General features: G+C 46.7%; 2 protein-coding genes across 2 annotated transcripts; both read right to left on the bottom strand.

The window, feature by feature from the left end:
• Positions 1 to 610: 610 nt before the first annotated feature.
• Positions 611 to 10089, bottom strand: LOC119457935 (solute carrier family 22 member 7). The gene is made up of 4 exons (XM_049671443.1): positions 9274 to 10089; positions 4040 to 5056; positions 2847 to 2877; positions 611 to 1420 (listed from the first exon to the last, which is right to left on the bottom strand). Exons 1-4 carry the CDS (start codon positions 10087 to 10089, stop codon positions 909 to 911), a joined length of 2376 nt encoding a protein of 791 aa, XP_049527400.1. The 3' UTR covers positions 611 to 908.
• A 4990-nt stretch (positions 10090 to 15079) lies between these two features.
• On the bottom strand, positions 15080 to 26784 carry LOC119459483 (uncharacterized). The gene is made up of 5 exons (XM_037721240.2): positions 26568 to 26784; positions 23445 to 23552; positions 22756 to 22773; positions 19102 to 19203; positions 15080 to 15370 (listed from the first exon to the last, which is right to left on the bottom strand). Exons 1-5 carry the CDS (start codon positions 26662 to 26664, stop codon positions 15132 to 15134), a joined length of 564 nt encoding a protein of 187 aa, XP_037577168.1. The 5' UTR covers positions 26665 to 26784; the 3' UTR covers positions 15080 to 15131.
• Positions 26785 to 27598: the final 814 nt, after the last annotated feature.

Genomic DNA, 27598 nt, shown 5'->3' with positions numbered 1-27598 from the left:
AATCTGATGCGACTCGCCGAGCAGGCCGGACGTTTGCGAGCACAACGCAACTCTATTTCGGCTTCGACGAAACACCTCCATTCAACGCTACAATCCAGAAACCTCAACACAGCACCAAGCGAAAATGCCGCCTTCAACCTGGATGTCTTAGCCATCTTTGTCTTTCGGGACAATGTTGCCAGCACAATGGGTGTTGCTATGTCCGTGGCGTAAAATTCTATAGTGAGGGACAGAGGAAGCAGCGCACGCAGTGAACATTGCGAAATTTATCATCAAATAAACGCGAGGCATGAACCCTAGCTCTTTGTGCCAAAAAGTAATAAAACAAAAATAATTTATTTTTCCTGCGAAAAAGAGTAGCGAATCATACGAGTACACTTACAGCCATGTGACAACAAATGCCAGTTCACCTACAAAATCATTAAAGAATTGGAATAGGAAAGGTGCCCGCATGCGGACCTGCATATAGATATATGTTACATGTAACGCAAACCGATAATAAGAAAGCACAGCCGTTTCCTTTTCTTTCGTATACAACCCGTTCGTGCACGATCGATGATAAATTGTCAAAAAGTTGAGCCACAGTCAATGGCTGTCATCTCGTCCTCCAGGCACTGCTGCATTGTCTGTGCTTCGGTGGTGCACAGGATACTGTCCCCACTGGAGAATTCCTACACAGACATGACAGCAGTCTATATCTTCGGCACACACAAAAGAATGTCCACGATAACAAAGAAATAAACTATCTGCATGCTTATTTCCGACTCGCTTAGCCCTTTCAATGACATTGGTTCCGTGGCGCAAAGGGTGCTTTTATTTTTTATGCGGTCGCTGGACTCTCGAAGAGTTCCGTCGAAGTTAAAATAAGCACGTGGTGCCGAAATCACGTCGTCGTTACTCGGTAAACTTCACCGCGAGGCGCCCGAGCTCTTGCGTCGCTCGTCGGCCACGCTCGACGCTCGCCGACCCCGGGCGAGCCTGAGCGGCGCGTCGAGCATCCACTTGTCGGCAGTGCGCGCGTCGACGACGGGGGAGAACGTGTTCGTGGCGTGTATCTTGGTGGTCTCGGGCATCACGACCAGGGCCAGAGCGCCGAACGCCACCAGCAGCAGCGAGACCACGCCGAACTGGATGCCCCGACCCAGGCGAGAGTCGGAGCTCCCGAAAGCCGCGGAGATGGCGCCCAACCGACCGCACACGTAGGCGAAGGCAAGACCGCTGACCCTGAGCACTGTCGGGTACATCTCGACTGTGATGACGCAGAGGCTGACTACGACCGAGTCGACGGCCAGCATTGCAGCCACGCGGAGCGCCGTCTCAATGTGGCGCGCCAAACCGTCGGCACCCGAAGTATCTGCAATGGGTGGTTTCCAAAATTTGGTGGGCTTAATGTCACCGCCACCTTTGGCCAGAGTGGTTCCTGCTAACATGAATAGAGGGAAACCTGCCACTGCAATCATTCGTCTACCATAAGAATGATTATGTATTTGTGTTTCTGGCTCAGTTCTTGTGGGTAACTTGATAGCTTTACCATTCTAAATTTCCAAACAATCGTATCATTTAACCCGCATGAAAGCAGCCACTCTCCGTTCAAATACATAATCATTGCTGAGGCCAATGAACTCCGGCTATAATTTCCATAAGAAAACGGAAAATGTGCCAAACAGCGCAACTCTCTCGCCCTTATAGCATCATCGTTTTCTCGCCCCTGAGTGACACGACTGTTTACGCCTGTCGGGCGAGAATGAACCAAGTGTCCTTATCAAGCCGTGACATCGGTCATTTCATTATCTCCTGACCGCGATGCGGGAAGAATGTCATTCGAGGGCGCCTACATAGGGCATGGAAACAAGAAAAATAATATAAAATAAATATTCAGCAGAAGAACCGAATGCTGAGTGAGTTGGTACCTGTTCACATTCATACTGTGGGATGCGCATGAAGCACACGGACGAAGAAAGGGACAAGAGGGCACGAGCGCAGGCCAAGTGTCGTCTATTCCCCCCTCCCCTTTGTTCGCGTGTTTCATGCGCAATCTAAAGTATGAAAATAAATAAATTCCGGGCTTTTACGTGCCAGAAGCACGATATGATTATGAGTCGCGCCGTAGCAGGGGACTCTAGATTAATTATGACCACCTGCGGTTCGTTAACGTGCACCCAATGGATGGGCTTTGCACTCTATGCGGCACTTCGGTTTTGGTTTTCTAAGTGAAATTGACCGGTATTCATTGGGCTGTAGATATTGTCCGCCTTTTGTGTTTCTGGAAGCGATTACGAACTCATCGCATGGCGGGTTTCTAGCCTTCTTGCATTAGGATAATTCGTCCGATTCTCTCGGTTAGAAAACGAGCTTAATTTTTTTTTTAACTCCTTGTGCGGTTTTTATGAGTCATTTCGGTATGTATGGGTATGCGCCACTTTGAGTCATGGGACATAGATAGCCCAAATATGTTTAGATGTATACGAGTGTGGACCCATAGGTAACGAGAATTGTTTTTTTTGTAATGCGCACATTTTTTTTTAATTCCCTAACAATAATAACCGTAATATTCTCACATTCGCGCAATAAACTTGTCCTGCCGATTTATCTGTTGCTAAAAACTGTTCAGTGCCTTCTTGAAACGGATGCCTATTTGTTGTTTTCATCTTCGCCTCCTCCACACCATGAAAATGTTTTCCTTTGTAGTGTCTTCATTTTTTTTTTACATTAGTCCAAAGGGGCTCGATACAGAAAGTATAAGCACTGAAAATTGGGCGAGTTTGTCTTGAAACTGCAGCGCACACGCAAGAAATGAGAACACAAGACAAATGTAACACACCTTGTGTTACCTTAACACACCTTGCCTGCCTTGTGTCCTCGTTTCTTGTGTGTGCTCTGCAGTTTCAAGATGCAGAGAGTATAGGAAGAATGATGTAGCCTTGTCATCTTATTTTTGACCGAGTATGCTGCGCGCTCATTGCTGTCTGCAGGTAAGAATGTTGTGCAGCACAACCCACTTCTCCGAGCACAAAGGACTGTTTTGTTCAAATTGTATCACACACCAGCTTGCCCACTTGAGCGCAAAAAAATGCTGGTTGACTCTTGGACCTTGCGGTAGATTTTAGGATTATCAAATTCTTTGACATGGAAAATTTTCCCAGGAGGGAGCCGAACTTGACGCACTCACGCTGTTCCTTGACGCCCACTTTCGCAAAACCGACGCAGACAACGGCAGGAGCTCAGGAAAAGAGGGAAAACACGGCAGTGAGAATACGAAATTAATTTACACAAATCTCCTGCTCGGTCAACTGACGGAAACGATAGTATATAGCACGCCTGCCTCGATCGTGGCACTCGTCGGTAATAACTGCCCTTCCTCCGCGGCAATAAAATTCTATTTAATTTTGGGTCCACTCTCGTAATGACGTAAACAGTCCTCATCACCATTATTCTCTCGACAAGGATTGTATGTCGCCGCAGTTGGCGCCACATCGCTGCATCGGCGTCTCGTACTGTGCAGCTCCCTAATCAGGTGTTTGTATTTCGGCCTAGCTTGCGAACGGTGTATACTGCTTAAAAATCGCGCGAGAATAAAGTTGAGTCCTGTGCTGTACAGCACCACAACGTTTCTTCAACGAACCGCAGACTCATAGTGCCATCGCCGTCACCGTCGTAGTCACTCGCACAATTGCTCGCCTCAGACAAGCATGTTTGTCTGTTTGGTAAGGCCTTGCAGACGCCCGAACAATGCTTGATAACCAGTTACATCCAGCTATAGAATGCTTCGTCTATAGCATCTATTCTCGCAGTGCCGTGCGTGGAATCTTCAACATTTTTTTTCTGAGACACACTGCGTATATGCCTACGTGAGCAACAGCTTTGACTATTGCGTTGATCCTTGTGAACACAACACGATGTCATGAAGATCGAGCCAAGCACGCCCTTGAGCACACGGTATCCGGAATCGGCGCACTCACTCGACTTCGCATTGTAAACCCGTTTAAACACAAACGGCCAAGTTTTGATCCGTGTAGTATGCTGTCGCGCGTTAAAAAACAAGCAGAAGTTTTCCGGAAGACTGATCTAATCGCCGAAACAGATTCAGTTCAGCGAGGGTCCCTTTAAAACCACGGTGATTGAAGTAGGCCTTACCCGGTAAAACGAGGGAGAAGGCACCGAGCGCCGCCACGAGACAGGCGAGAACGATCATGCTGATGGCGGTGGCGATGCGTCGTCCCTTGCGCTCGAGCAAGATGATGTTGGCCGTCACGGTGGGACATTCGAGCGCGATCTGGACAAAGTAAACGTATCGGGCCTCGCGGCTACCCCGGAGCTCGTGGAAGAGGCTCATCGCCAGAAACCAGCAGCCGAACGCCACCAGGGTCTCGGAGCGAAACGACGGGTTTGTCAGCACCTCCAGGGGCGACGCCTCGTTGACCCCCTCGCTGAAGCTCTCACTTCTGGACCGCCTGTTCTCCTTGCGAATGACGTCCAAATGCTTGGCTACGCGTTTGAGGTCGGCGCCGTTGGTCTGCGCCGCCGCCATCACTACCTTGCACAGCCGCCGGACCCTGTTTGTGGCCAGGAGCCAGTTCGGCGACTCCTGGACGATGTGGACTGCGCCGATGAGTAGCACGCTGGGGAGCATGTTGATCATTTGGATGAGTGCCCATTCGTTGGCCAGGTCGTACATGATCTCGCCGTACACGTTGGCGGCCGAAACTCCGCCGGCGATGGCGACGGAACTGTAGAGCACGCGACGCGACGAGTCGGTCACCTCGAACAGCAGCACCACGGACACGACGAGCAGGGTCCCGGAGGAAACGGAGATGAAGACGCGCAGTATGGTGAAAACGAGCAGCGTGGTGGCGAATGCGAGCGTGGTGCCGGCGGCTATCAGGACGAAGAGCGCGACGACCAGCACCGGAGTCCGACCGATTCGGTCGGCCACTACACCCGTGAACGGCATGAAGACGACCGCGCTGCACATGTAGCTTGCCATCATCGCGTGCAATATCCATCGTCGATGGCACACTAGGTCCCATTCGGCTGTGATAGAGGTGTGGATCGAAGCCTGCAAGTATTGAGAAGTGGTCACAGTTCAGCAAGTTCAGGAGTGATAGGAGCAATGACTGGCGTTGACAATAAAGAGAGATCCACAGATGACCGACCATAGGCTTAGGAATAGTGAAATTTGCAATCGCTGATTGTCCTCACGTCCTTGATGCTGGAAACTTGGTGAGTTAATGAGGCGCACCTGACTATAGCGAATGCTGGCCCGATGTACTGAACCCAGTGACAAGATGGACTGCGGTTAGTGACGGGTCAAGAATGCACCGACAAGTGGGCTTCAGAGGAAACATTTATAGATGCGCCAGCGAATCGCCCTTCTTCTGGCGCTTATCTTTCCTTATCCTTTGCACCCCTGTCGTTGCCTTGGCTTTGCTCAGCGGTTTTCTTGCAGTGAAGCTCGTCACCCTACGGAGGGGGAGCAACTGTTTGTCGCTGTGGCGAGTAATATATATCTATATATGTGAGGGATTAAACTGGGGCAATTCGACTTGGTGGGTGTTATTTTTGGTACGGTGCACCGACAGTCGAAGAGAAGGTGCTTTCGAGGATGTACCTTGTTCAGGAGATCAGGGAAATCGTTTCCTAAACCACTATTCGAATGACCCGTTTATGTTGGGAACTATCATGTTCACTCCTATATACTTAGATATTTTGGCTACTCTTGGACGTTTCGGTAAATGCGACGTACTCAAGGTTGTTAAATTAGCGGGACATTTTTTTTTCTTGTGCAGGTAGCAGCTCCACAGGAACTATTTCTTGAAGTGCGGAGCGGTGAAATTCAGATGCAGCAAGTTTTTTTAATTACCATGGAGGGGGGATCCTATTTTTCATTATCGACTTCTCTCTGACTATAGTTTCCATTTTCTATATTTTTTTCATTGTAATGAAGACATAATAACAAATGACCTGCCATTCGAAGGGAAGCGAGAAGGAATTTTAGGGTAATATGAAGCTGGAAGAAAGCAGCATATTGCGGTAAAGCGTCCTATGGGCTTTGCAGACATTGGTGTATCTCGACGAAGGCATGTACCCATGGGAAACACTCCCAGCAAAATAACTTAGGCATGCTATAGAAAGTCTAGAAAGGTTTTTTACGTGAAATTTCTAGATTGTATGAAGACAGCCTGAAGACTTACTCCCCCTGTTGAATAATATAAATCCACTTTCTACAAACAGTCTGTACTGTCTTCAGACCTCACTAGGCTGAAGAGGTGAGGCTTATCAGCGCTTGGACATAGAAGGTAATGAGCTTTATAAAACCATAAGAACCAGTGTATCAGAAGACAAATTTATCTGTAAGAACCTTAAATACACTTTATATGCACAGTCCTAAACGCTTTATGAGGGAAGAATTTCCCTATCGACCGATGCCATTGGTGCTCTGTGTCATGGATGACATGTGCATATGTGTACGTTCATCCTTCAAACTACAGAAAGCGAATTCGAAAGGGCATTTTCTGCTGAGGTGAAGCAAAACGAAGAATAATTGGATCCATCGTATACTGCATTATGGAAACCGGTTTGTGAAGCATCTTCATTTGCAGCAAAAACGTTATCCTAGGGTTATCCTAAGTATGTGTGCACCGGTTTGTGAAGCATCTTATCTAAACCCTTTTGCGTGTCATATGCGATTCTGACCTATGCATTCACGCAACTATTATATATGTGGCCGCAGCATTGTGGTTGAGACTGATCACAAACCTCTCATCGGTTTACAGTGTAAGGACTTCCACAAAGTCTCCCCCAGGCTACAACGCCTACTACTTCGACTTCAGCGTTACACTGTGAAAGTGTACGTACCAGCAGAGACCATTAAGACCTCGGACCAAGAGTATCAGGTTCTAGCCTGTACATTGGTGCAAGCTTCAACTCCAAAGCTAGCTGAGATAAGCAACTGCACAGCTACTGATAGCACACTCCAACGTGTAGCCTCGTACATCCAGAATGGCTGGCCTGACAAGATCTCAAAAAGTGCCCCAACAGTGAAGCCCTATTAATCGATCAGAAGTGAACTGATCGCTTTCTGTGTTACGGTGAACGACTTGTCGTGCCCCAGGCATGTCAAAAGGAAGTGCTCTCAAGTCTCCACATGACCCATCGAGGCATCGTCTCGTGTAAAAATACAACTCGCCAAAGTGTCTACTGGCCCACAATAAGCCAGGGCATTGAGCAGATGATATCTAACTGCGAGGTCTGCCAACGCCATCAGCGAGCTAACCAGCGAGAACCACTCGTTGACAGAGAACTACCGACACGTCCTTGGGAGAAAGTGGCAGTGGACTTTTTCCACCACAGTGGTGCTACTTATTTGCTTTTAGTGGACTACTATTCTAAGTTTGTGGAGATCAAGAAAATGTTAACCACTTCAGCCTCATCTGTCATCACAGTGCTCAAAGATATGTATGCACGCTTTGGCATACCTTCAGAAGTCGTGAGTGATCAAGGCCATCCATTCAATTCCTCTGATTTCAGAAACTTCAACAAGGAATGGGGCATCATCCACAAGCTCACATCACCTCTTTTCCCTCGCTCAAAGGGACAAGTTGGGAGAACTGTCCAGACCATTAAAGCATCAAAGCCAAAACACTGTCCGAAGGCAAAGAACTCTCTATGGTGCTGATGAACCACAAAGCCACTCAAATGAATGGCCTCCTGTCCCCTGCAGAGATGCTTATGGGAAGGAGGATTAGAACGTTTATTCCAGCCCATCCCAGCGCTTAGTTACCGCACTACTCGCATAAGGCATTCCAGAGTAAGCTTCAAACAAGGCAGCAGGCATAGCACAAGCATGCTGACCAGCATGCTAGAGATCTGCCTCCGTTAAGCAAGAACCTGCCCATTTGGTTTTGGCATGGAAAGAAATGGGAGAAAGCAGTCAACCCAGGTAGCCCCAGAGCAACGGAGGTATAATGTTACAGCAACTAATGGTCAAGCGTTCGTACGCAACCGACACTACCTACGAGTACGAGGCTACTCAAGGGATACCCAGGCAACTCCTGAAGACTACTACCCTGTCGAGTCAACAATAGTAAATGAGCCAAGCCATTCCGCACAGCCAAGAGTTCTTCCTGATCGCCCCTCAGACCCAAGAACTGTGCCACCGCAAGCAGTGCCACCGCAAGCAGTGCCACCGCAAGCACTCCCGAAAAAGACTCGTTCGGGAAGGACAGTTAGAACTCCATCAAGATTCCTCATGTGATCTTTTGTTGGATTTGTTAGTTCTTGTGTGGCGGCGTGTTATGTAATATCATATAACTGCTAGCTCCCCCTACACTTCTCTTCGCTCTTACATAATAAACGCCTCTCCTAAGAAGAGAGAGGCCAGTTCACGAGCACCGCTCAACATGGCGTGTGTTGGCTCTCGTCCAACCTTTTCATAATCTAAGGCCATCCAGATATAACACCGATAACCACGGATGTCACCCTCTATGGATTTTCTTTCGTTCATGAAAACAGTTGTGACTAATGAGAACCGGTGAATCTATAGATAGTGTTCATGGTACGTCACGCAGCCATATCTCACCGCGCTGGTACCCAAAGATGGCGACTACGATGACGTCAGTGCAACGTATTATCACGCGCAAACTGTTTTCCTTTTTCACAGAAATTGTTTTTCACCGGTTTATCATTGTTATCGCTCTGACGTTCGACGCAAGACGGGCTTATCGTTGCTGTTTCACCGGTTTATCATTGTTATCGCTCTGACGTTCGACGCAAGACGCGCTTTTTGTTGCTGTCATGCTGTCATGTTCCTTGCTCACGCACCTTCTCGACCTGCTGGTACCCAAAGATGGCGTCCGCGATGACGTCCGTGAAACCTATGTATATACAAACGAGTTTTCTCCGAACACACGTATGGCAACACATGTTTGGAACCCCGTGTTTCTAAACCCCGTGTTTGGAACACGGGATTTGGACGTTTTGCCGCACGTATTTCACTTTAATAAATCTTCCAGGAGTCGATTTACCAAGAGACGGAAATATCTACCGTCATGAATTGTTTCTGGCACGCATTACGAAACCAGAAGCATGGGGATGTGAGAAAAACAGCGGATCTTATATGCAACGTTAGGGACTTTATTCAGCCCGATAATAATCTACACATTGTTTAAATCCATCTGAGTAAGCCAAAGCTTTAGCGGTTAACCCGAACGTGTGCTTATGGATCACATGAAACGATCGTTCCTTAGCTTCAATGTATGATTGGCGGATGCTTACGGCATAGTCCCATCCGGCGTCGCAGGGAACCGTCGAAGACAAGTTGACGCCTACGTCGTACGGTGCGAACGGGGGTTCGTAGCGGAAGCAGCGGCTGTACGAACCGTCCTCCTCGACGGGGATGCTGCTGTTCTTCCACATCTCGGGCAGCAGGTTGCCGTACCCGACCGGCGGCCTGCACCAGTGGTCGACGGGCCGCGCCAGGCTCAACATGGCCACGGCGTGGACCACGGTGCAGAAGATGGTCAGCTGCGTACAGAACAGGTTGATCCACTGGAACTTGCCGTGACCGAAGACGAGGACGTAATCGAGCGGCGCCACGGCGTCGGTGACGTGAGAGGCCGAAGTCGTGGCACCAAGCGTGCCCTGAGGTCCTAAGCCGGACTGGCTGCGTTCCAGTTGGCCGGGCGGCGACAGCATCGTGAACGCCGATGAACGGCGTGTGTTCACGCAGCCGGCGTCTTTAGCGCCTGCGGTGGTTTCGACGATGCGTAGCGCCGCTATATCCGTGCCTTTGGTGGTGCTTGCCGGGGCGTCTTCTCCCAGAGCGGAGGGAGCCTTGTGTCGCTTATTCTTGGCCTTTCTGGGTCTGTGCGCTGAAGAATGAGCTTTGCCGCCTCGAGGGTCCGAGGGCGGCGCCAGCATTTTCTCCGGATGCGCGTTCGAGGGTCTAGCGTCCACCGCAGATGACCCGTGGCTGACCTTCACACTGGCGTCAGTGGTGCCTGCGGTGCGATCGACGGCGCCCGTGCGGGCGCTTTGTGAGGTGGCGTCGGCCACAGTGCAAGAAGACTTCTGTCGCTTCTTCTTGACCATTCCGACAGGACGTGCAGAAGCGCTTCGAGACTGCCTTATCGAGTGCCGTGCGAGGTCGCGTGGTCCTTCTTCCTCTTCAGAACGAGCAGCGCGCGACCTCGAGCTCAATCTTCCGCTCGTTTGTGGCAGTGATGATGATAAAAAGTTGTCGCAGTTTCACCTGAAAGGCGAAGCATCAATTGCGATAGCAAATTTGTAGAGAGCTATACGGAGTAATGATATTAGCTTTATCAGCTGTATAAATTTGGACATGCAGCAGCACCGGCAACGCGCAGAACTGTTGTCGACGCCGTCGGCGTTTTGCCCGCGTTCGTTCAAAAATGCGTGCGGCGTTGGTGACTGTTACCGGAGCCTCTGATATAAATAGGCATTTGGTGCCGCAGCTAAACGTCGTCTCCCTTCCCTCCCCACCCCCCCTCCCCCACGGCCTCTCGCGCGTCGAAAGAAGGCGCGTTTGCTCTACATATATGATGATTGTAAAGGAGGAAAGAGACGCCTACTTCTGCAGCCCTTAAGGAAGCACGGCGCAGAACGCGCGTTTGTTCTCCGCCGTGCGTTCACTCGCCGTGAAAGAGCGCGTCCCTCGCGCCCTTTCACTCGCACATACAGCGTTCGGCGGCGCGCGGCGACGATTTCATCTCGATTGACGTCATACGGAACCTCACGGCGACGGCAACGGCGACGGCGACGCCGACGGCAGAAATCTGCTTTTGAGTGTCCATATAATTGCTATCGCAATAATAAAATGTTGCCCTTCTTTGCTAGTACAGTTGACTAGAACTTAAATGTGACTAGAACAATAAAAAATGTCACAGTTTCGCCCTAAGGGCGAAGCAATGAATGCGATAGCAACACAGCAATGTCATACGAAGTAAGGTGAGCGGCTTTGGTAGCAACAACACGCAGAACTGTTGTCGACGCCATCGGCGTTTTGCCCGCGTTCGCTCAAAATGCGTGCGGCGTTGGTGACTGTTGCCGGAGCCTCTGATATAAATAGGCACTTGGTGCCGCAGCTAAACGTCGCCTCCCTTCCCTCCCCCTTCCCCCCCTCCCCCACGGCCTCTCGCGCATCGGAAGAAGGCGCGTTTGCTCTACATATATGGTGATTGTAAAGGAGGAAAGAGACGCCTACTTCTGCAGCCCTTAAGGAAGCACGGCGCAGAACGCGCGTTTGTTCTCCGCCGTGCGTTCACTCCCCGTGAAAGAGCGCGTCCCTCGCGCCCTTTCACTCGCACATACAGCGTTCGACGGCGCGCGGCCACGATTTCATCTCCATTGACGTCATACGGAACCTCACGGCGACGGCGACGGCAGAAATCTGCTTTTGAGTGTCCATATAATTGCTATCGCAATAATAATTATTAGGATGATGAGTCCTAGATCGTGGCACATTTTCCCAACGAGGAAGAATATATATATATATATATATATCCCAGCCGGCGCCTGCTCGTGGCATGGGAGGGAGACCGTCGTACGGCACAAGGGACCTATCAGATTACTCCAAAGCTGGGAGCGGCTTCCTCCGGTCAATGCGCACCGTTGAGCGCGTTATGGTCTGCAGATTCTGTTGAGCGGTGTCGACGCGGCGAACGCCACGTTTTGTACAGCACGTTAATGAACACTTGCTTCCTTACGAAGACGTGTTAAAGCTACCGGTGTATTTAAAATAAAAAAAAACGAATAAAAGAATAAGAGGCACTAAAAGAGGAAGAGAAGGAGTAATCATGCAGGATCGCTTGAAGATGAATGGAATATAAAACTCAATTTGCGTGAGCATTTCAAAGAAAAAAAAGGGAGGCTAATTTGAATAAGCGCAGCAATTTCTTTGTATTGCAATTTGAAATTGCACATTGCAAGGCAAACTTCCCTGTGGCTGAAGCCCAGAGCCGAGGCTCCGAGAGGAAGGAGAGAGAGAGAAACTTTAATGGATAAAATGAAATTTGAGGTCCCGTGGATAAATATGGAAGTCAATGAAAGTACAACTTGGTGAAGCGGAGCCTCGAGAAGTAGTTTTTTTTTTTATTTGTAGCCGAGAATCGACGGCAAAACAAAAATAAACAATAAATTGACTCACATTCGTCGTGAAGATAGCGTAGAGGAGTTGACGTCAGGCAAGTCCTATACCGACTCACCGTCGCGTCGGATATACCTACGACGCCTGGTAGCCTCCGCACTGCGCCGATGCACACGCCTAGCTTGATAGCTATCGCCGTCCCTGCTTCGGCGTTCGAGCGAAACTGTAATTGATCAAAAACTGTGCACAGTTATGAACTTGTATTTGTGAATGCGCAACAAAGCTATCACTGATTCTTGGAATACACGCTTCACTTTCCTGTTATCATTTGAGACCGGATGTCCAGTCACTGAAAATGATGTTTTAGGCGTCTAGCTATAATAACGGTGAATCTGTCATTTAGCCCTGTAATGCCCAAACACAGTTCCACAGTGAGAAAATTGGAGCATATTGTTGACATTTATTTCTGCCCATGAAGAGTGCATTAGTAGAAAGAAAAACAAGGTAGCATTTTCGGTTACAACCTAACTGCTGTAGTAATTAATTAATTAGCAATTGGTTTGTTACACTGTCCACGATGAAACTTCACTGCAGCGTATGAAAAACGCAATTATGGACTTTGTATTTGGTTCCTGCACTTCAATCAGCATTTTGAGGCATCTAACTCGGCGTGTATCACATGTGATACGTTGGGAATTACAGGGTAAAGGCATATATGAGGGAAAATGTCGTCCTTCGTCCATATATATTCTCCAATAATAAAAACTTGAACTTCTATTGTAGAACTGAGGATAAGTTATGATTTTCTCATGTACACAGCCCACTAAAGCACCGTTTAGTGAAATTACCTTTATTTTCTCCCTGAAACGGAATCAGGCAAGTTGCTAGGCTACAAGATTTATCTGAGGTTTAGTGTCTCTAAACGCACTAAATTTCGCAAATTGTGAAAGTAGGGACAAACAAGCATCATCTCGCGGTTTTCTGGCTTCACGTTGCGCATTTTTTCACTGAGCATTGGTTTGTAACAGAAAACAAACGCTCGAGATCCACCAAAGTTGGGGGCGCATCTTCGTACTTCAGTACATTGCATGATCCAACGCCCTCGGGAATTCCAGAATATTCGTTGGTCAGAATCTTTGACAGTTTCAGATTAAAGTTTCGTGAAGTATGTGTCATAAAGTAATTAATTAAAAAAGCAATTAGCGTTAATTATCATTTAAGCATTTTGATTTCTCGTAGAGGAACATGACTTGAGCCAACTTGCTATGGGTTAATAAGTCATTGTAATGTCGATGACATCAGGTCCGTCATTTAAACAGCAACATTAGTGTAAAATATATGTGTTGCGCTAGCTGATTCCAACTTGCGCTGGAAAATTTCCCAACTTCATCCCCCACCTAGTTTTCTGCCGTCCTCGACTGCGCTTCCCTTCTCTTGGCACCCATTCTGTAACTCTAATTGTCCACCGGTTATCTGCCCTACGCATTACATGGCCTGCCCAACTCCATTGTTTCTCTTAATGTCAATTAGAATATCTGCTATCGCCGTTTGTTGCCTGATCCACACCGTTCTCTGCCTGTCTCTTGACGTTACGCCTAACATTTTTCGTTCCGTCGCTCTTTGTGCAGTCCTTAACTTGTTCTCGAGCTTCTTTGTTGACCTCCAAGTTTCTGCCCCATATGTTAGTACGGTAGAATGCAACGATAGTACACTTTTCTTTTCAACGACAGTAGTAAGCTCCCAGTTAGGATTTGGCAGTGCCTGCCGTATGCACTCCGACCCATTTTTATCCTTCGATAAATTTCATTCTAATGATCAGGGTCCCCTGTGAGTAATTGACCTAAAGAAACGTACTCCTGTACAGACTCTAGAGGCTGACTGGGACACATGGTATATATATTTAAAAAAAAACTTACAATGTTACCCCGCAGTCCTCGGAGAACCGAAATTGACTGCAGTTTAACATTAAGAACTAATGGACGCCATGCTAAACGTAACGTGCACAGAATGTTTTAGGTGTGTAGGTTAAGTATGTGAGCTTTGAAAAGAATGACTGAATACGCATTCTTTCCGTATTTTGATGCGTAATACGTGTGCGCGTGGTAGGCTTCCCAAATCTCATCGGTGAACTAAACGAGACATCTCGTCTATATTTGGTTGAAATAGGGGGCATATGTCGATCGTGGGTGATTTACGTTCAACGTTTAAATAGTGTATAGCTTTTAATGGCAGTCCTGGCAGAAAATTACTTGTTCAAAAGTTCCACAGTATTAGAAGCGTATTTTACGAATCACGTAGATTGTCCGACGTCCCGAAAGAAGTCAGCGAGCAACAAAGATAAAATTGCAATGCAAAGGGTAACGAGGCATCTCGCGAGTAATATGCGAGGAGCGTTTGAAGAGCGTCACATAATTACGGACTTCGTGAAAAATTCTTAAAGAAGTGTCTCGGCCGAAAGCGTTGTGCGGACGTCATATCCGAAATGTTTCCGAATATCCTGGGGGTGAATTGCACGTGACACCAAGTTCACATTCAGCGAGGATGAGGGGCATGTTCAATGTAATTTGTCACGAAACTTCAAACTTTTCTGGCTTAATTATGAGCTTTGCAAATAACTATACCGTAAACTCGTTTTCTCGCTATTTTTATTCCTTATTTTAGGCGCCCGCGTCGTCTTCGGTGAACCAGACGAATCGTGTCGTTTATATTTCGCGAGAATAGGGCACGTTATAGTTAATGTGTAGGCAAGGTTCAAAGTCTGTGGGTTAATTACGGCCTTTGTAGCAAATTACTTACGCAAGCGCGCCAGAGCGTTATAAGCGTGATTTTGCTAAAAATTGCTTAATGAAGTGCTCGAACGTGTTATAGGCGGGTAACGCTTAAACGGAGGAGTAAATGGCCGAGACAAATGCGGGCAACTTTTCGAAATTTGTGGTTTAATTACAATAATGAAACTTTTCAATTCGTCTGCCTTTTTTGAAAAGTGGCACAAGTCGACTGCTTTTTTTTTTTTTTTATTGGCTCTTCATTAATACGAGTAGGTGGCACTGTTGAGGAGGGCGAACGGTACGCCGTCCTTGCCGGTGCAGATGCACACCTCCTTGCAGCCGGCGTCCAGCTGAATGACGTAGCAGTCACGTGGGCACACCCTGGGCGGGCACTCCTCGCACTGGCAGACGGGACAGCTCCCGCGGGCCATCCTTCGCGTGCACGCCTGGTTCGCCTTGGGCTTGCACGAGAAACGGCCCGTTGCCTGAGAGCAGGGCGCTGCGAGACGGCGAGGTCGAGGGTTCGGTGTCAGTGCCATTCTTTTTACCAATACCGTCCATGTCACGCAGTGGCAAAGAACTGAGGTGCAGGTCATTAGATTCCTCTGCTTATTACAAAATTAAATTAAATTAAATTATGAGGTTTTACGTGCCAAAACCACCATCTGATTATGAGGCAAGCCGTAGTGGGGGACTCCGTAAATTTGGGCCACCTGGGGTTCTTTAACGTGCACCTAAATCTAAGTACACGGGTGTTTTGATGGCAGAGCATTGCTACTCGTGACCACTTTACTACCACGTTTGACGGCACGTTCGACGTGCTGCTTTCCGTCGGCAGTGGTGAAGTGGTGTATTTTTCTTCCTCGCTATGCCATAAGTTAACAAATGACTTGTACATGTGGTTTGGGAGGGTAATTCGGTTGTATTAATGAAAAAAAAAAAACACGACATTACTGACAGTATACACTAAGCGTAGATTTAATCAGAATTAGAATCATGTTTTACACAGTTACTATAAAATGTAATACATCAAAGAAGACACGGAATTACTCCGTATAATTACGAGGATCGACTCGCTAGAAAATACGTAAAGCATCATCCTATTACATTTCCTTTTTTTTTTTCAAGAGTCTGCAGTACCTTGGAATAAAATTACGTGACTCTGACATATTTATTGACAGTGCATGGTAACTCGTGACTATATAGGAGGTACGCTACACAGCCTGTTTCAGCGACGACTGTCTCTCGGATGATTAAAAATAGGGGTTTTGAGACGAAACGACAATTGCGTCAACAACAGTACTGCATCACGAAGCTTTCAGAGCTTGAGAGCCATTCAACAACTCTTTAAGAGACTCTCGCTCACTTGGAACATATTGACTGCACAGCGCCGTGTGTAACTGTGTCTCATTCATGCGTCCATCCTGCAATAAATGTCCCTCCTCGCTCCCTTTTTTTTTTTTTTTTTTTTCAGCTGAACGAATGCGGAAGTAGGGTTACCAAAGAGGACGGTTATAAATTAACCTTCCTCTCAACTAATGTGCTTCCGCAATGAGTGCGCGCCACGCTTAGTTACTTTTAACTATGCTGCTTTTGGAAGCCAATTACAGTGCTGTATAGTTGCAACGCGAGAAACACCGTAAATTGGCGCTAAAATTAAGTGGTTTGCCGTAGCCGATACGACTGCTCGAGGTCTGAAGAAAAGCTCGGTTCGTTTTTGCTCGATTACTGCATGCGCCAGCCCTATCCTCGCGCTTTACAAATTTGTTTCCGTCCCCGGCCCTTCCACGAAATGTATACGCCAATGAGTCATATGTCCCCCTGAATAAACAATGAGCCTTCCCGTTACAAATTACTGTCTCCGTGCGCCCCAACGTACGCATTACCGCCATTGGCAACCTCGACCCCTGTATAATGAAGGCCCCGACCACAATGACAAGCAGCGAAAAAAAAAAAAAAAGAAAGAAAGCGGAGAAATAACCGTCACGTTTCTTGGTCACGATTCGACATGTAGTCACTCTCCTTTTTTTTTTTCCTCTGGGACAAGGTCACGGAGATGGCAATATCTGCGACCTCCTCAGAACCCCTCACTTCAGGTAGAAAAAAGAGCGACAAAAAAAAAAAAAAGAAAACCGGACGTGATAATCCAGTCTTTGCTATACCGCGAATCACGTCTGTCGTATGCTCAGTCAGCTTGACGCAAAGGCGACATTTTGCGAAATTGGCCGTGTAGAAAGCAGTATAGGCAGAACGACAGACGGGTTTAATTATATGACGTACATTTTTTTTCCTGGTAAGACGGATGCATGAAGAGACAGGGTGCGTAGAACACGGTCCACTTTTGAAGGGAAGACGCGCCTACCATTATCGCTGAGATATGATGTACAGAACATGCTGACGCTTTATGTTAAATCTATATCCGATTTGCTTTCATTTATACTACGAAATACCCAAGTTTCGTGATTCGCATTAACCGATAATTTCATTTTGGCTGAGGTATATGCACAAATTATTGCAGCCGGAGTGTCCATTTTTTCATCCGCTTCCTGCTAGAACACGTTACAACCTATATTACTAAGTCATTTAAGCCGTTCGAAATTAGAAGAGAGCTCAGAGACTATATTTCCATCATCTTCAACTTCGTTCCCCTATTCCATGTTCCGACCCCCCCCAATATTTTAGAGCCTTTACAATCAGTGTACCATATTCGAAAAAAAAAAAAAAAACTCTGGCATTTGTGTTTTATTTTGTATATGATCCCTCAATGTGCTCTAAATTTCTTCTATTTTTGTTACTGGCGGGTAAGTTGTGCGGGAATTCCCAAGACGGAGGACGGCTGCGAAGGAAAAACGTCATCCACCCGATTGTAGCACGAAGTTCAGAAGGAAATCCAAAAAGTAAGCTTCACCCAGTTGAAGGAAAATCCACCCTGTACGGCACGGATCGAACACGGATCGACGGCATTTCCGTGCCGGTCGCTTTACCATTGGCGCTAACCGAGAGGCTAGCATATCACATATCGAGGCCGAATTAATCTATCAAGTCTAAGCAGAGAAACGCTGAAAACGGCAAATCAGTTCAGCGAGAACCCGCAAGGATGATTGCAATTCGTCTTAATCACTCAAGCTTCATTTTAATTCCTTGTCTCAAGACTTCTGCGCTATGTTCTAGGTACTACATCGTACTCAGCAAGCCTGAACCATCTTCCTTTTCTCACCGTCATATTTCACCACTTATTTTCGTTTCCTTTTTTTTCTCCTTGCCCTGTGCAAAGTAGCAGGTCATAACAGACTAGGTCATGCCTATACCTGAGCTATAGTTTTCCTAAAATAAATTCTTATAATAAATATACTATAACCTGTAATGATGAAGTTTCCTTTATAATAATTTCTCCCTCTCTCAGTACGCCAAGCCGATCACAACAGCCGCTTCGTTCCGACAAAGGTAAACAAAGTTCAGGTTATATAAGATTCATTACAGGGGTGTGCGAATACCCGAAATTTCGAATTGGAATCCAACAGTCTTTGCCATCAGATTCGTATTCGATTCCAGGATTCGGCTGCAGGGTAACCGCGCTTGCTGCATAGAGGCACTACTAGTTGCTGAGGAAACACGCAGAGTAATTAATGACTGCTCAATAATCTCCAGTCAGTCAATAAGGACCCCTCGCCTTTTGTAAGTTTACGAAATTGTTTCACGTTTTACGCAAAGCAATTCAATACTTGGGCAATCTCAAGTTCGCATGCCTTTAAAGTAACGCGCGGTGCTTGTAATATTAGTTCGCTCCTTCAACGAACACAGTGTTCTTCTACCTGAGCATGATGACGCGCTGTTACTGTGTTTAATTGGTGCGATTGTGACGGCGCGTATATAGGTATACGATCGCGCTAACCCTATTTCTCATTTACAAAGCACCTCGGTTTACCAAAAGCCCAGTTATGAACGGCATCACATGTATCGAATGATGTAAATAAGCGTTCCTCTTGGTTTTCTCTGTTTATTACCAGACTGACCGCACAAAGCCACACAGCACAGATTTCTCTTTGTTTAGAAAGGAGGAAATATTCGGTATTCCATTTGACCATTCGCGGGTCCTTTTTTCTCGAGTATTATCGAGGTTGATTCGATTAGTAAATTTCAACATTCGAAGACCCCTACCTTGTGTTAACGGTTAAGTGTTTCCCTTAAGACTGGGGCCGTGCCTTATATGCGTGTAAAGCGTATACTCACTGTCACAGTTGCACGTGTGGCAGTCACCGGTCTTGTCCGGCTTGCAGAAGTGTCCTTCCTCGCACGGCTTGACGCGAATCGGGCAGCCCTGCGGCAGAGACACTGCGCGCGCGGGAGTCAAGTGGAGGCTTGTTAATATTGCTGTTCTTTATTCGTTTCTTTAGAATCGAAGATTTTTTAGTGAACACTCCCGGAGTTTTGCTGACCGTGGTTGTTGCTGCTGCTGGTGGGTTCTCGCCGAATAGCTCGTGCACAAAAAATAATTAATTAATAAAAAATAAATAAATAAATAAATAAATAAATAAATAAATAAATAAATAAATAGAAGTATTAGGTGTTCGAGGAACCTCGGTCTGCTAGCACAAGAGCCCGATGCTTTCCGACGTTCTTGATTATTATTTACCTATCTATTTATTTATATATTTATTTCTTTATTTATTTTCAATTAATGAAAATGAATGTGTCTGCTGAACCCCCCCAAAAAATGTGGGCGGATCTTGGCGGCAGTGCAGAAAGGGTCCAAGCGCAATGGTACATACTACTAACTAGCGAAGCTAAGCCTGGCTAAGTCTAGGTAAGCATGGTTGGGACTACTTAAGCTTAGTCAGTCATAGAAAGGCAATTGATAGCCAACTAATAGCGAAACGATGATAGATCAATAATCAATAAATTCCGGAAAATGCTGGCGATGACTTGGTAGTGCTTAGCCTATAGCCCAAAAGCCAGGACTAGCTAGGTGCCCATCAGCTCCGCTGTTTCTTTAGCATTGCACCTCCAGTGCAAGCAAAGCTAATTTTGATTGATTGATTTATTTATGTTCAATCATTGAAAATGGAGGAGGCCGAGGTAAAAGTTGCATAAACGCAGCTTGAGGTGCCCTCAGCCCGCGTATGACAGCAGCAGCGAGTCCAACAATACAGAAACAAATAATTGCACAACAACAAAACACATGGCTTCACAACAACAACATGGTTCACACCGACAAGTTACTCTTGATTTAAAGATTCGATAGACGTATGGCAAACAATGAAACACCAAATTAAACTTCGAAAAAAAAAATAACCTGTGAGCAGAGCTATTGTGAAATCTTCAGTGTTCACACACCGAATGCATTCTAAGTGTAGAGAAGTCTCGGTAAAGCGTTACAATCAATTTGTTCGACATGTTTTGCCCTTGAACGTCGGACGTTCCATAACTCTGGTTATTCGTAGTAAAAGCCGCGCAAAAATAACGACAACACAGAACAGTGAAGTACTCGGGACAGACGCCTGTCCTGAGTACTCGTCCCGAGTCCTGAGTGCGCTGCGTTTATTACGAAGATCAACCAACTCGCCCAGTTTTACACCCCCATGACTTTCGGGTACTGTATAACTGTCCGTTTTGAGGTTAAACTGGTAACACACTCTAACTATTAGGCCTTATCGCACGTATACTTCTCGCGTGTGAGCACCGAGGAGTTCTTTAAGGCGAATGGCGCGTGCTTCACGTCGGCGTAGCACATGCGAGAGCAAGTGCACGAGTGAGAACGTGCGTATGTCTCGGTTTCCATTAGGCCTCGGATGTAAGAATCAAACGGGCGAGCGACAGTCAACTTTAACACTGCATTTCGTGTCGTACTTCAATCTCCGTACTGCAATCTTCCTCTCCTTTCTTCCCTCGATAAACATGCGTTATTCTGCATTCCCTTCGATAACTGATATTCTAAGTTTTGGACTATTCGTGTGCGGCCTGATAACACCGGATATAAAAACATTTACTAGCACTTATCGAGCGAAAAAAAAGAAGAACCTCCAAAGGCTGCCTCGTATGTGAGATATTAAGAAAATATCAAATAAGAAATGTTTGGTATAACATTCAAATTTAGAAGCGAAAATACTCGGATTATCCGATTTCATTTGAAAATTTTGCAACTCGCTCACTGTACTCGCATTAAGTGGTGTGTTCTTTCTTTTTTTTAACACGAAAGTGTTTTATGCCGGGGTCCACCAAGACTTCACTGACGTATTTCCGTCACGGAAATACGTCATAGAACATAATACAAAGAAAGAAACCAGAAGAAAAAGTTTCACAAACATGCAAAATTTGGAAATCGAACCCACGACCTCTCGGTCCGCGACGATAGATCGCCGAGCGTTTAACCCATTGCGCCACAAACGCATTTGCAGAGAGCTACACAGACGCGCCTTATATATCTAAAGCCCAGACCACACGTACGCTTGCAAACGCGCGCGAGCTCGCGTCCGCGCGCCCACGCATGCGCAGACGGTGCGGCACGGCTCGTACGCGTCGAAACGCGGCGCGATCTCGCTGATCAGCTCCTCTCAGTTATCGCGCGCCTGGGCTGCCTCGCGTCGGCGCGCCTGGCTACGCAGCGACGGCGCGGTACATTCAACTCTCAGTTAAGCAGAATTATACCATGCAAGAAAGTGCTTCTTCTTCACTTTTTGGGCTGATCTAACAGCTCCAAAAAGATAAAAATTACGTTTATAAATATCGAAGCATTTTGAAGCACTGCCAACAACGAAATACGAAGTGGCGTCTGCCAAGGTGTAAACAAGTGATGCCAGTGAGCGCGCGCTGTCGCGCGTATTTGTGGATGCAAAACGCCATTCCTCGCTAGGCGCGGCAACCGCAAGGCGCGTAGACGCGAGCTTACGCGCGTCCGCAAGCGTACGTGTGGTCTGGGCTTAACACTCCTCCGTGTACCCGCGCTCTTGCTCGGGGCGGTGCCGCCGCCTACGAGCAGAAAAGAGAAGTACTGCATTATGACACTAACGCGCACCGACAGTGAACGCTTCGGTGGTCTCAGCACTGTGACGCCTCGATGCCAGCATTCGAAGGGACGCGCTGGCATCAAGAAACACTACAAACGCCACCTAGGTGGCGTTCACCGTACTCAGCACAGCGGAGCGTGGCCTCCGCAATTAGCTCTGAAAATGTTTCTGAAGTTGATCGCGGAGGCTGCAATTACGACGCGCTGTACGCGCTGATTTGACTCGGTGACGATTCAGTTACGTGCTTTGTCTTGCGCGTTGTATTAGTGTGTCAGTTACGTGCTTCGTCTTTCGCGTTGTGCTAGCGTGTGCAGCGTAGTGCAGCTTCCATATGCACGACGGTTGCTCATGGTCATCGACGTTGGTAGTCGTGATGGAGGAGACGTGCCACCAGGCGTCAGCGTGGGTGCATCAACGCCTAAGGGCGCTTTAGCCACAAACACGGAGGAAGATGGTTTCTTGCTCCGTGGCCACAAAACACCAATAGACATTATATATCAATGTGCAATAAACATTACACTACTTCTGTGAAGACACGTTTCACTTTCGTGTTCTATACCGATTCCTATATAAGAGGGATCAACCACAGTTTTTTTAAACTCTATTCCACTCAATACTGGGAAGCGAAGATTCCAGAATGTTTGATTCGACGCGAGAATTTTACTATTCGCGTGATTATGTCGTACCTGAACGGCGTGCTCTTTCTTTGTTTTAAAGGGATATTTGATGTTCGACTCAGTATAAGACACCGAATATTTCCGAATGTTTGATTCGATTTGAGAATTTGACTACTCGAATGTCTTCATTTATTACGCAAGCATCGGAGAAGACGAAACACTTCGAGCGATCCGTTGTAAACGTTAAACAAAAGTGTACTCACCATTGGCTACCGGGTCATCTGCGAAGAGGGGGAGAGGAAAAAAAAAGAACAACGATATTCATTAGGTAACAGATATTTTTAATATCGCACATCTCCAGAAGAGCTAAATTACTAAGGTTACTAAATTACTAAATACTACTAAAATACTAAACATTGCTAAATATTACTAAATTATTACTATTACTAAATATTACTAAGATTACTAAATTAAATGGGATTGTTCAGCCATCATACAATGATGATTAGTACATGGATCTGTCTGAACGGATGGTGCTTGTGCCTTGAGATGTTGTTGTTGTTGCTTTATTTACTGTGCTTTTGCTGCCTTTATTTGCAAAAAAATTTTAAATCAATCGTAATTTTTATACTAGCAGAAGGCAATGTCTCACTGTACACCTGCATAATCACCGCGAATTGATGCCTCTAAAACGCAATGCTTTGTCGAAAATGATCAATTTGGAAAGCGACAAAGCCCTTCGAAACCAGAAGGGCGAAGTTCAAGCAAATCCAACCTTCCCATGTTCACTGAACCGCTCTACTAGCAGCTCCCGTAGGCATGCACTAGCGCCAGAAATTCCTCTAGTAATTCTTGTAGGAAGCTCTGCTCTAACTACATAGCCCCTGAGAGTATGCCGGGCACCACCCGATCTCGAAGGCCATGCTAAATGAGTTTAGAAAGTAAGCCTCACAGCAATCACAGTGGCTCTGGCAACCTTCCTTGGGTGTCCTGCACTCGTAACCGATTGGACAGCCGAAGGCAACCTCCTTGCACAGGGGCTTGGCGTGGACGCCAGTTTCTGCAGAAAAGAAAACCATAAAAAAATTATGCTGATCCAGCAACGCGTTCTTGAATCTATATATGTGAATCGAAGCTTTCGTGAAGCTGTTGACAAAATAAGTTCTATAAAATTGTTCATCTTCTGCAGCGCGTTTTGCGACATAGCGATTATGCGCCTGTCAGGCAAATCAACAAGACGCGGAAACACCAACGTCATCACGCACTTGATCCCGGATCACACTGCCTCTGGGATAAGCAAGCATTTCATGACGGTATCTCTCGTATCAACCCAGTTGAGTTTACTACTGCACATCACCAGGACCGGCCCACCTTACTCGTCAAAAAGTAGATCGAGCAGACGCGCCGAACCCCGGCTACAGTTTTCGGTTTCTATGCATTGGAAGGCGTATATTTGTTTCATGAGAATATTCAGGTAGCGTTCTTACAGCGAAGCTGTCTATGACTAGAGTTCTAAGCATTTTCGCGTCCGTCAACAGATTTGCGTGAGCAAAAACTCAGCTCCCGAATTTAATGAAAAATCGCTTCATGTTGTGCAAAAGCTTATACGTCTGATCACTTGGATATGCATTTTCAGTAGATTAGTTATCAATAAGCACCATTCTCGAAATCAATACTCTCAGGTAGATAATAAGGGTTTCTCAAAGATTTGCCTCTGTGCGACATGTGTACGCTCGCACCGCCCTCTCTTTGTCGTTCTTCCAAGCGCTTGCGTGCCTAGTTTCTTTCCGCTCTCCCGGCGTGACGTTCCTGTTGCGCGTGTCTAGTTTCAGTTTCATTTTATTCAGACATACATTGCCTGGGTTGAAATTACTAAAGGCAGATGAACTCTGCTTGATTGAGGTCCCTCCACCCATACATTTGCTCAGAAGCAGTGAGAATAATAAAAAAATAAAAACAATGGCTTTGTACATTAGAACATGACAAAGAAACTGTTGAAAAGCAGAAGTAACATCGCGAACAGGCATCTTAAATTGCGTAACAGAATCACAGAAATAATGCAGCAGCAATATAACCCATATCAAGAAGAAGAACGCGCATAAAAAAGAAAAAAAAATGTTATAACCAGCAACATATTGACGCGAAATAAGTCGGCAAGTGATGACATTGGCCCCTTGAGGCGAGAACGACGAAGTACGCGTGGTTTCGCGCGCGCTCTCCGAGGATCAGCCATTGTTAAAGGCAGACGTTTTTTTTTTTTTTTTTTGCCAATCTGTCGCTGGGGAACTGTTTTAGCTTTTACTAGCTGAGTGACAATATTATAAAGTGCAAGATGACGCAAGCGTTATACGAAATGTAACATAACCATTCCTAGCAATGTATAAGTTTTAGAGAATATAGCAGACTACGCCACCTCCGGCTCCCCGTGGTGGCGGTAGTCTTCCACGCGAATGTATGCCGCCGCTCAAGACCACCGATCAAAATAAAGGTGTGTGTCCGTGTGTCTTTCTTCGGGATGACCGCCCTCGCGGCTTAAGTAGAATCTGCTCCTACCTTTGATCTAAATTCTGTGTCACCTCTATGTCGTGTGCTGAACTGCTTCACTGGTAATGCACCTTCACAGGAGTGCAATGGCGCGTGATTTTTTTTCTCTTTGTAATAAAGCCGGTCATCGGTATGCATATGTAGGTGTAGTGCAGATGGGGCTACGTATAAGCAGATTCATCAAATGAGTGCTATCCTGCGTGCAAGCTACTCGGCAATACAACTGCAGGAGCAGCAACGATCACGCTCAGCAAAGACCGGGAGGGGCCGATGACTTTGTAGGGGCCGATGTACCGCGATTGATGCTTTTCACATAAATCAAGCATTCGCACAGGGATCCAAAGTGGTACATCGTCGCCTCGAGTGGCCAGTCGCGCGGCAATTTTGCGTGAATTCGCGGGCTTCTTTCACGCTCAGAAGAACACTATTTTGTATATAGCACGTATTCAGCAACAGAAATCTGTATCGGGAGTTTTTAACGCGATAGAGTTAGGGCCCCCGTGTCGCAGAAAAAAATGGAGGACGCTTAAACTTCGCCTATAAGAGTGGAACGTGAAAGCGTTATCGGGCCCCGTTCCCACCGCATTTTTCTTTATGAGTAGGCTTCACTGCAACGCACAACGTGGAAACCAAGCTTACACCGATCCCCATAAAGTCATCTTCACTTTTAAACACAAATGCATTTCTGGGAAGGTTACTTTTACAGGGGCAGTATAAGCCGTCTTATATCAAAATGTGAAAGCCCTAGGACTTTTTTTTCTTATTTTATTATCTTTTTGCTGTTGCCCCGAGGTGTGCGCGTGTCCAAATTTGGAAGACGCTTTAGCATTCAAAGATCCCCGAATTCTGGTCAGGCTGCCTCGGCAACTGCAGCTTTATTTTTTATCCAACTTCGAATATGCGCGCCGCTACCGTCTTACGCTGCCGAGGAGGCGAGCGCCATCTGGATGGTGTTTTTGCAAGTAACATACCCGGGCGCGCCGCTGTTGGTATGGTAGAAATGCTGGAAAATGGGTTTTTGCTTGTGCTTCCTCGTAACATAATTATGTTTTCTCGTGCATTCAAATTACAGTCCGACGCTATCATGTCTACGGGTTGTGGTTAAGTCGTACTTTAGGATTTTTTAACGGACTTTGATAAGTTCAATTTTTGTTCACTAACGATTTCCGCCACGAGGAAGGGCGTGTGTGGTCGGCGTGGTTCGGGATAAATTTCTCCGCCACGGATGCCGATGCATACGCCGGTGCCGACGCCGCATTTTCTGCTTCATGGGACCCTTAACGCTTTCGCGTTAAAATCGGGCGTCGGCGTAGGCGCGCCAGCGTCGTTGGCGGAAATAATCATCCTGAACCACCCAGACCGCGCAGGCCCTCCGCGTGGCGCAAGGCGTTAGTGAACAAAAATTGAATTTCTCAAAGTCCGTTAAAAAAAATTGTAAAGTACGACTTAACCACAACCTACATACATGATAGCGTCGGACTGTAATTCGGACAAGCTACTGGCTCTACTCTCGTCAAACATTCCAACTCACCATTAGATGATGCTGCTGTTGCTGCGTCAACGCCCAAAAGAACGAAAGCGCACGAGACCGAAACGAGCAATCTTTTCATTGTCGACGACGCGTCCATCTTGCTGGGCAGTCGTCGAAGTTCCGTCGGCGCGGCGAAGGTTCCGTAAAGTCCGCGGTAGTCGGAGAAGAACTGCGTTGTCCGCGCAATGACTGGGTGGACTGGCTACCCTCTCCGCGAGCGCGTCTTCGAGATGCCCCCCCCCCCCCCCCACCTTCTCCTTCTCTCTTACGTGCATGCGCGTGTTGAAGCGAATTCACGTCCCTCTCACGAACGTGCATACTCCGCAGTCTGCGTAATGCCGTCTGCGATAGATGCAGCGAACAGTGTTTGCCATGCGGCAAATACGTAGTATACTCGTGGCCTCCGACACTGAAGCGGCGCCTGGGACCGTAGTATATCGGAGGCTACGGTGCAGGGCATAGAGTTTCATTCAGAAGTTATACTATGGAAAACTCAAGGCGCTGCGATCGTTCGTGTGCCATTGGAATGATGGGTAGTATACATACATTTGTCTAATTTTCTTGCTTGTGGCTTGAGATGTTCTTGTGGCGTTACGTACTACGCTTTACCTGACTTTATTGGTCTAAATGTTCGAGAAATCACGTTTTCCTAAACGCACGAAGGCGATAAGTATATCCGCCAACCCGAATAATTGGTTCGAAATGTTGGGTTTATCACGCAATATTTTGTTGAAAGCGGATAATCTGTAAAGCCACAAAGTCGTCTGAAGCCAGAAGGACCACCGTTTGGCAAATCCACCGACTACCCATGATTTCCAAGCTGTCCGAACCATAATTTGCAAGCGGTGTGAACAATCTGATATCTGCGACTCCCGTCGACCACCGTAGCGCCAGATTTTATTCCAGTAGTTTGTGTGGAAAATTTTACGGTGTACTTAGTTCGTCCCTAGATAACTTTTCGTAACTTTAAACGTTTCGTACGTACGTAAATTCAAGAAATTACTTAAAGAGCTCAACGAGCCTCCGTCGCG

Source organism: Dermacentor silvarum, chromosome 7 (assembly GCF_013339745.2).
Source record: "Dermacentor silvarum isolate Dsil-2018 chromosome 7, BIME_Dsil_1.4, whole genome shotgun sequence".
Taxonomy (NCBI): Eukaryota; Metazoa; Arthropoda; class Arachnida; order Ixodida; family Ixodidae; genus Dermacentor; species Dermacentor silvarum.
The sequence above is the reverse complement of the archived record's forward strand: the minus strand, read 5'-3'. Positions and strand labels throughout refer to the sequence as shown.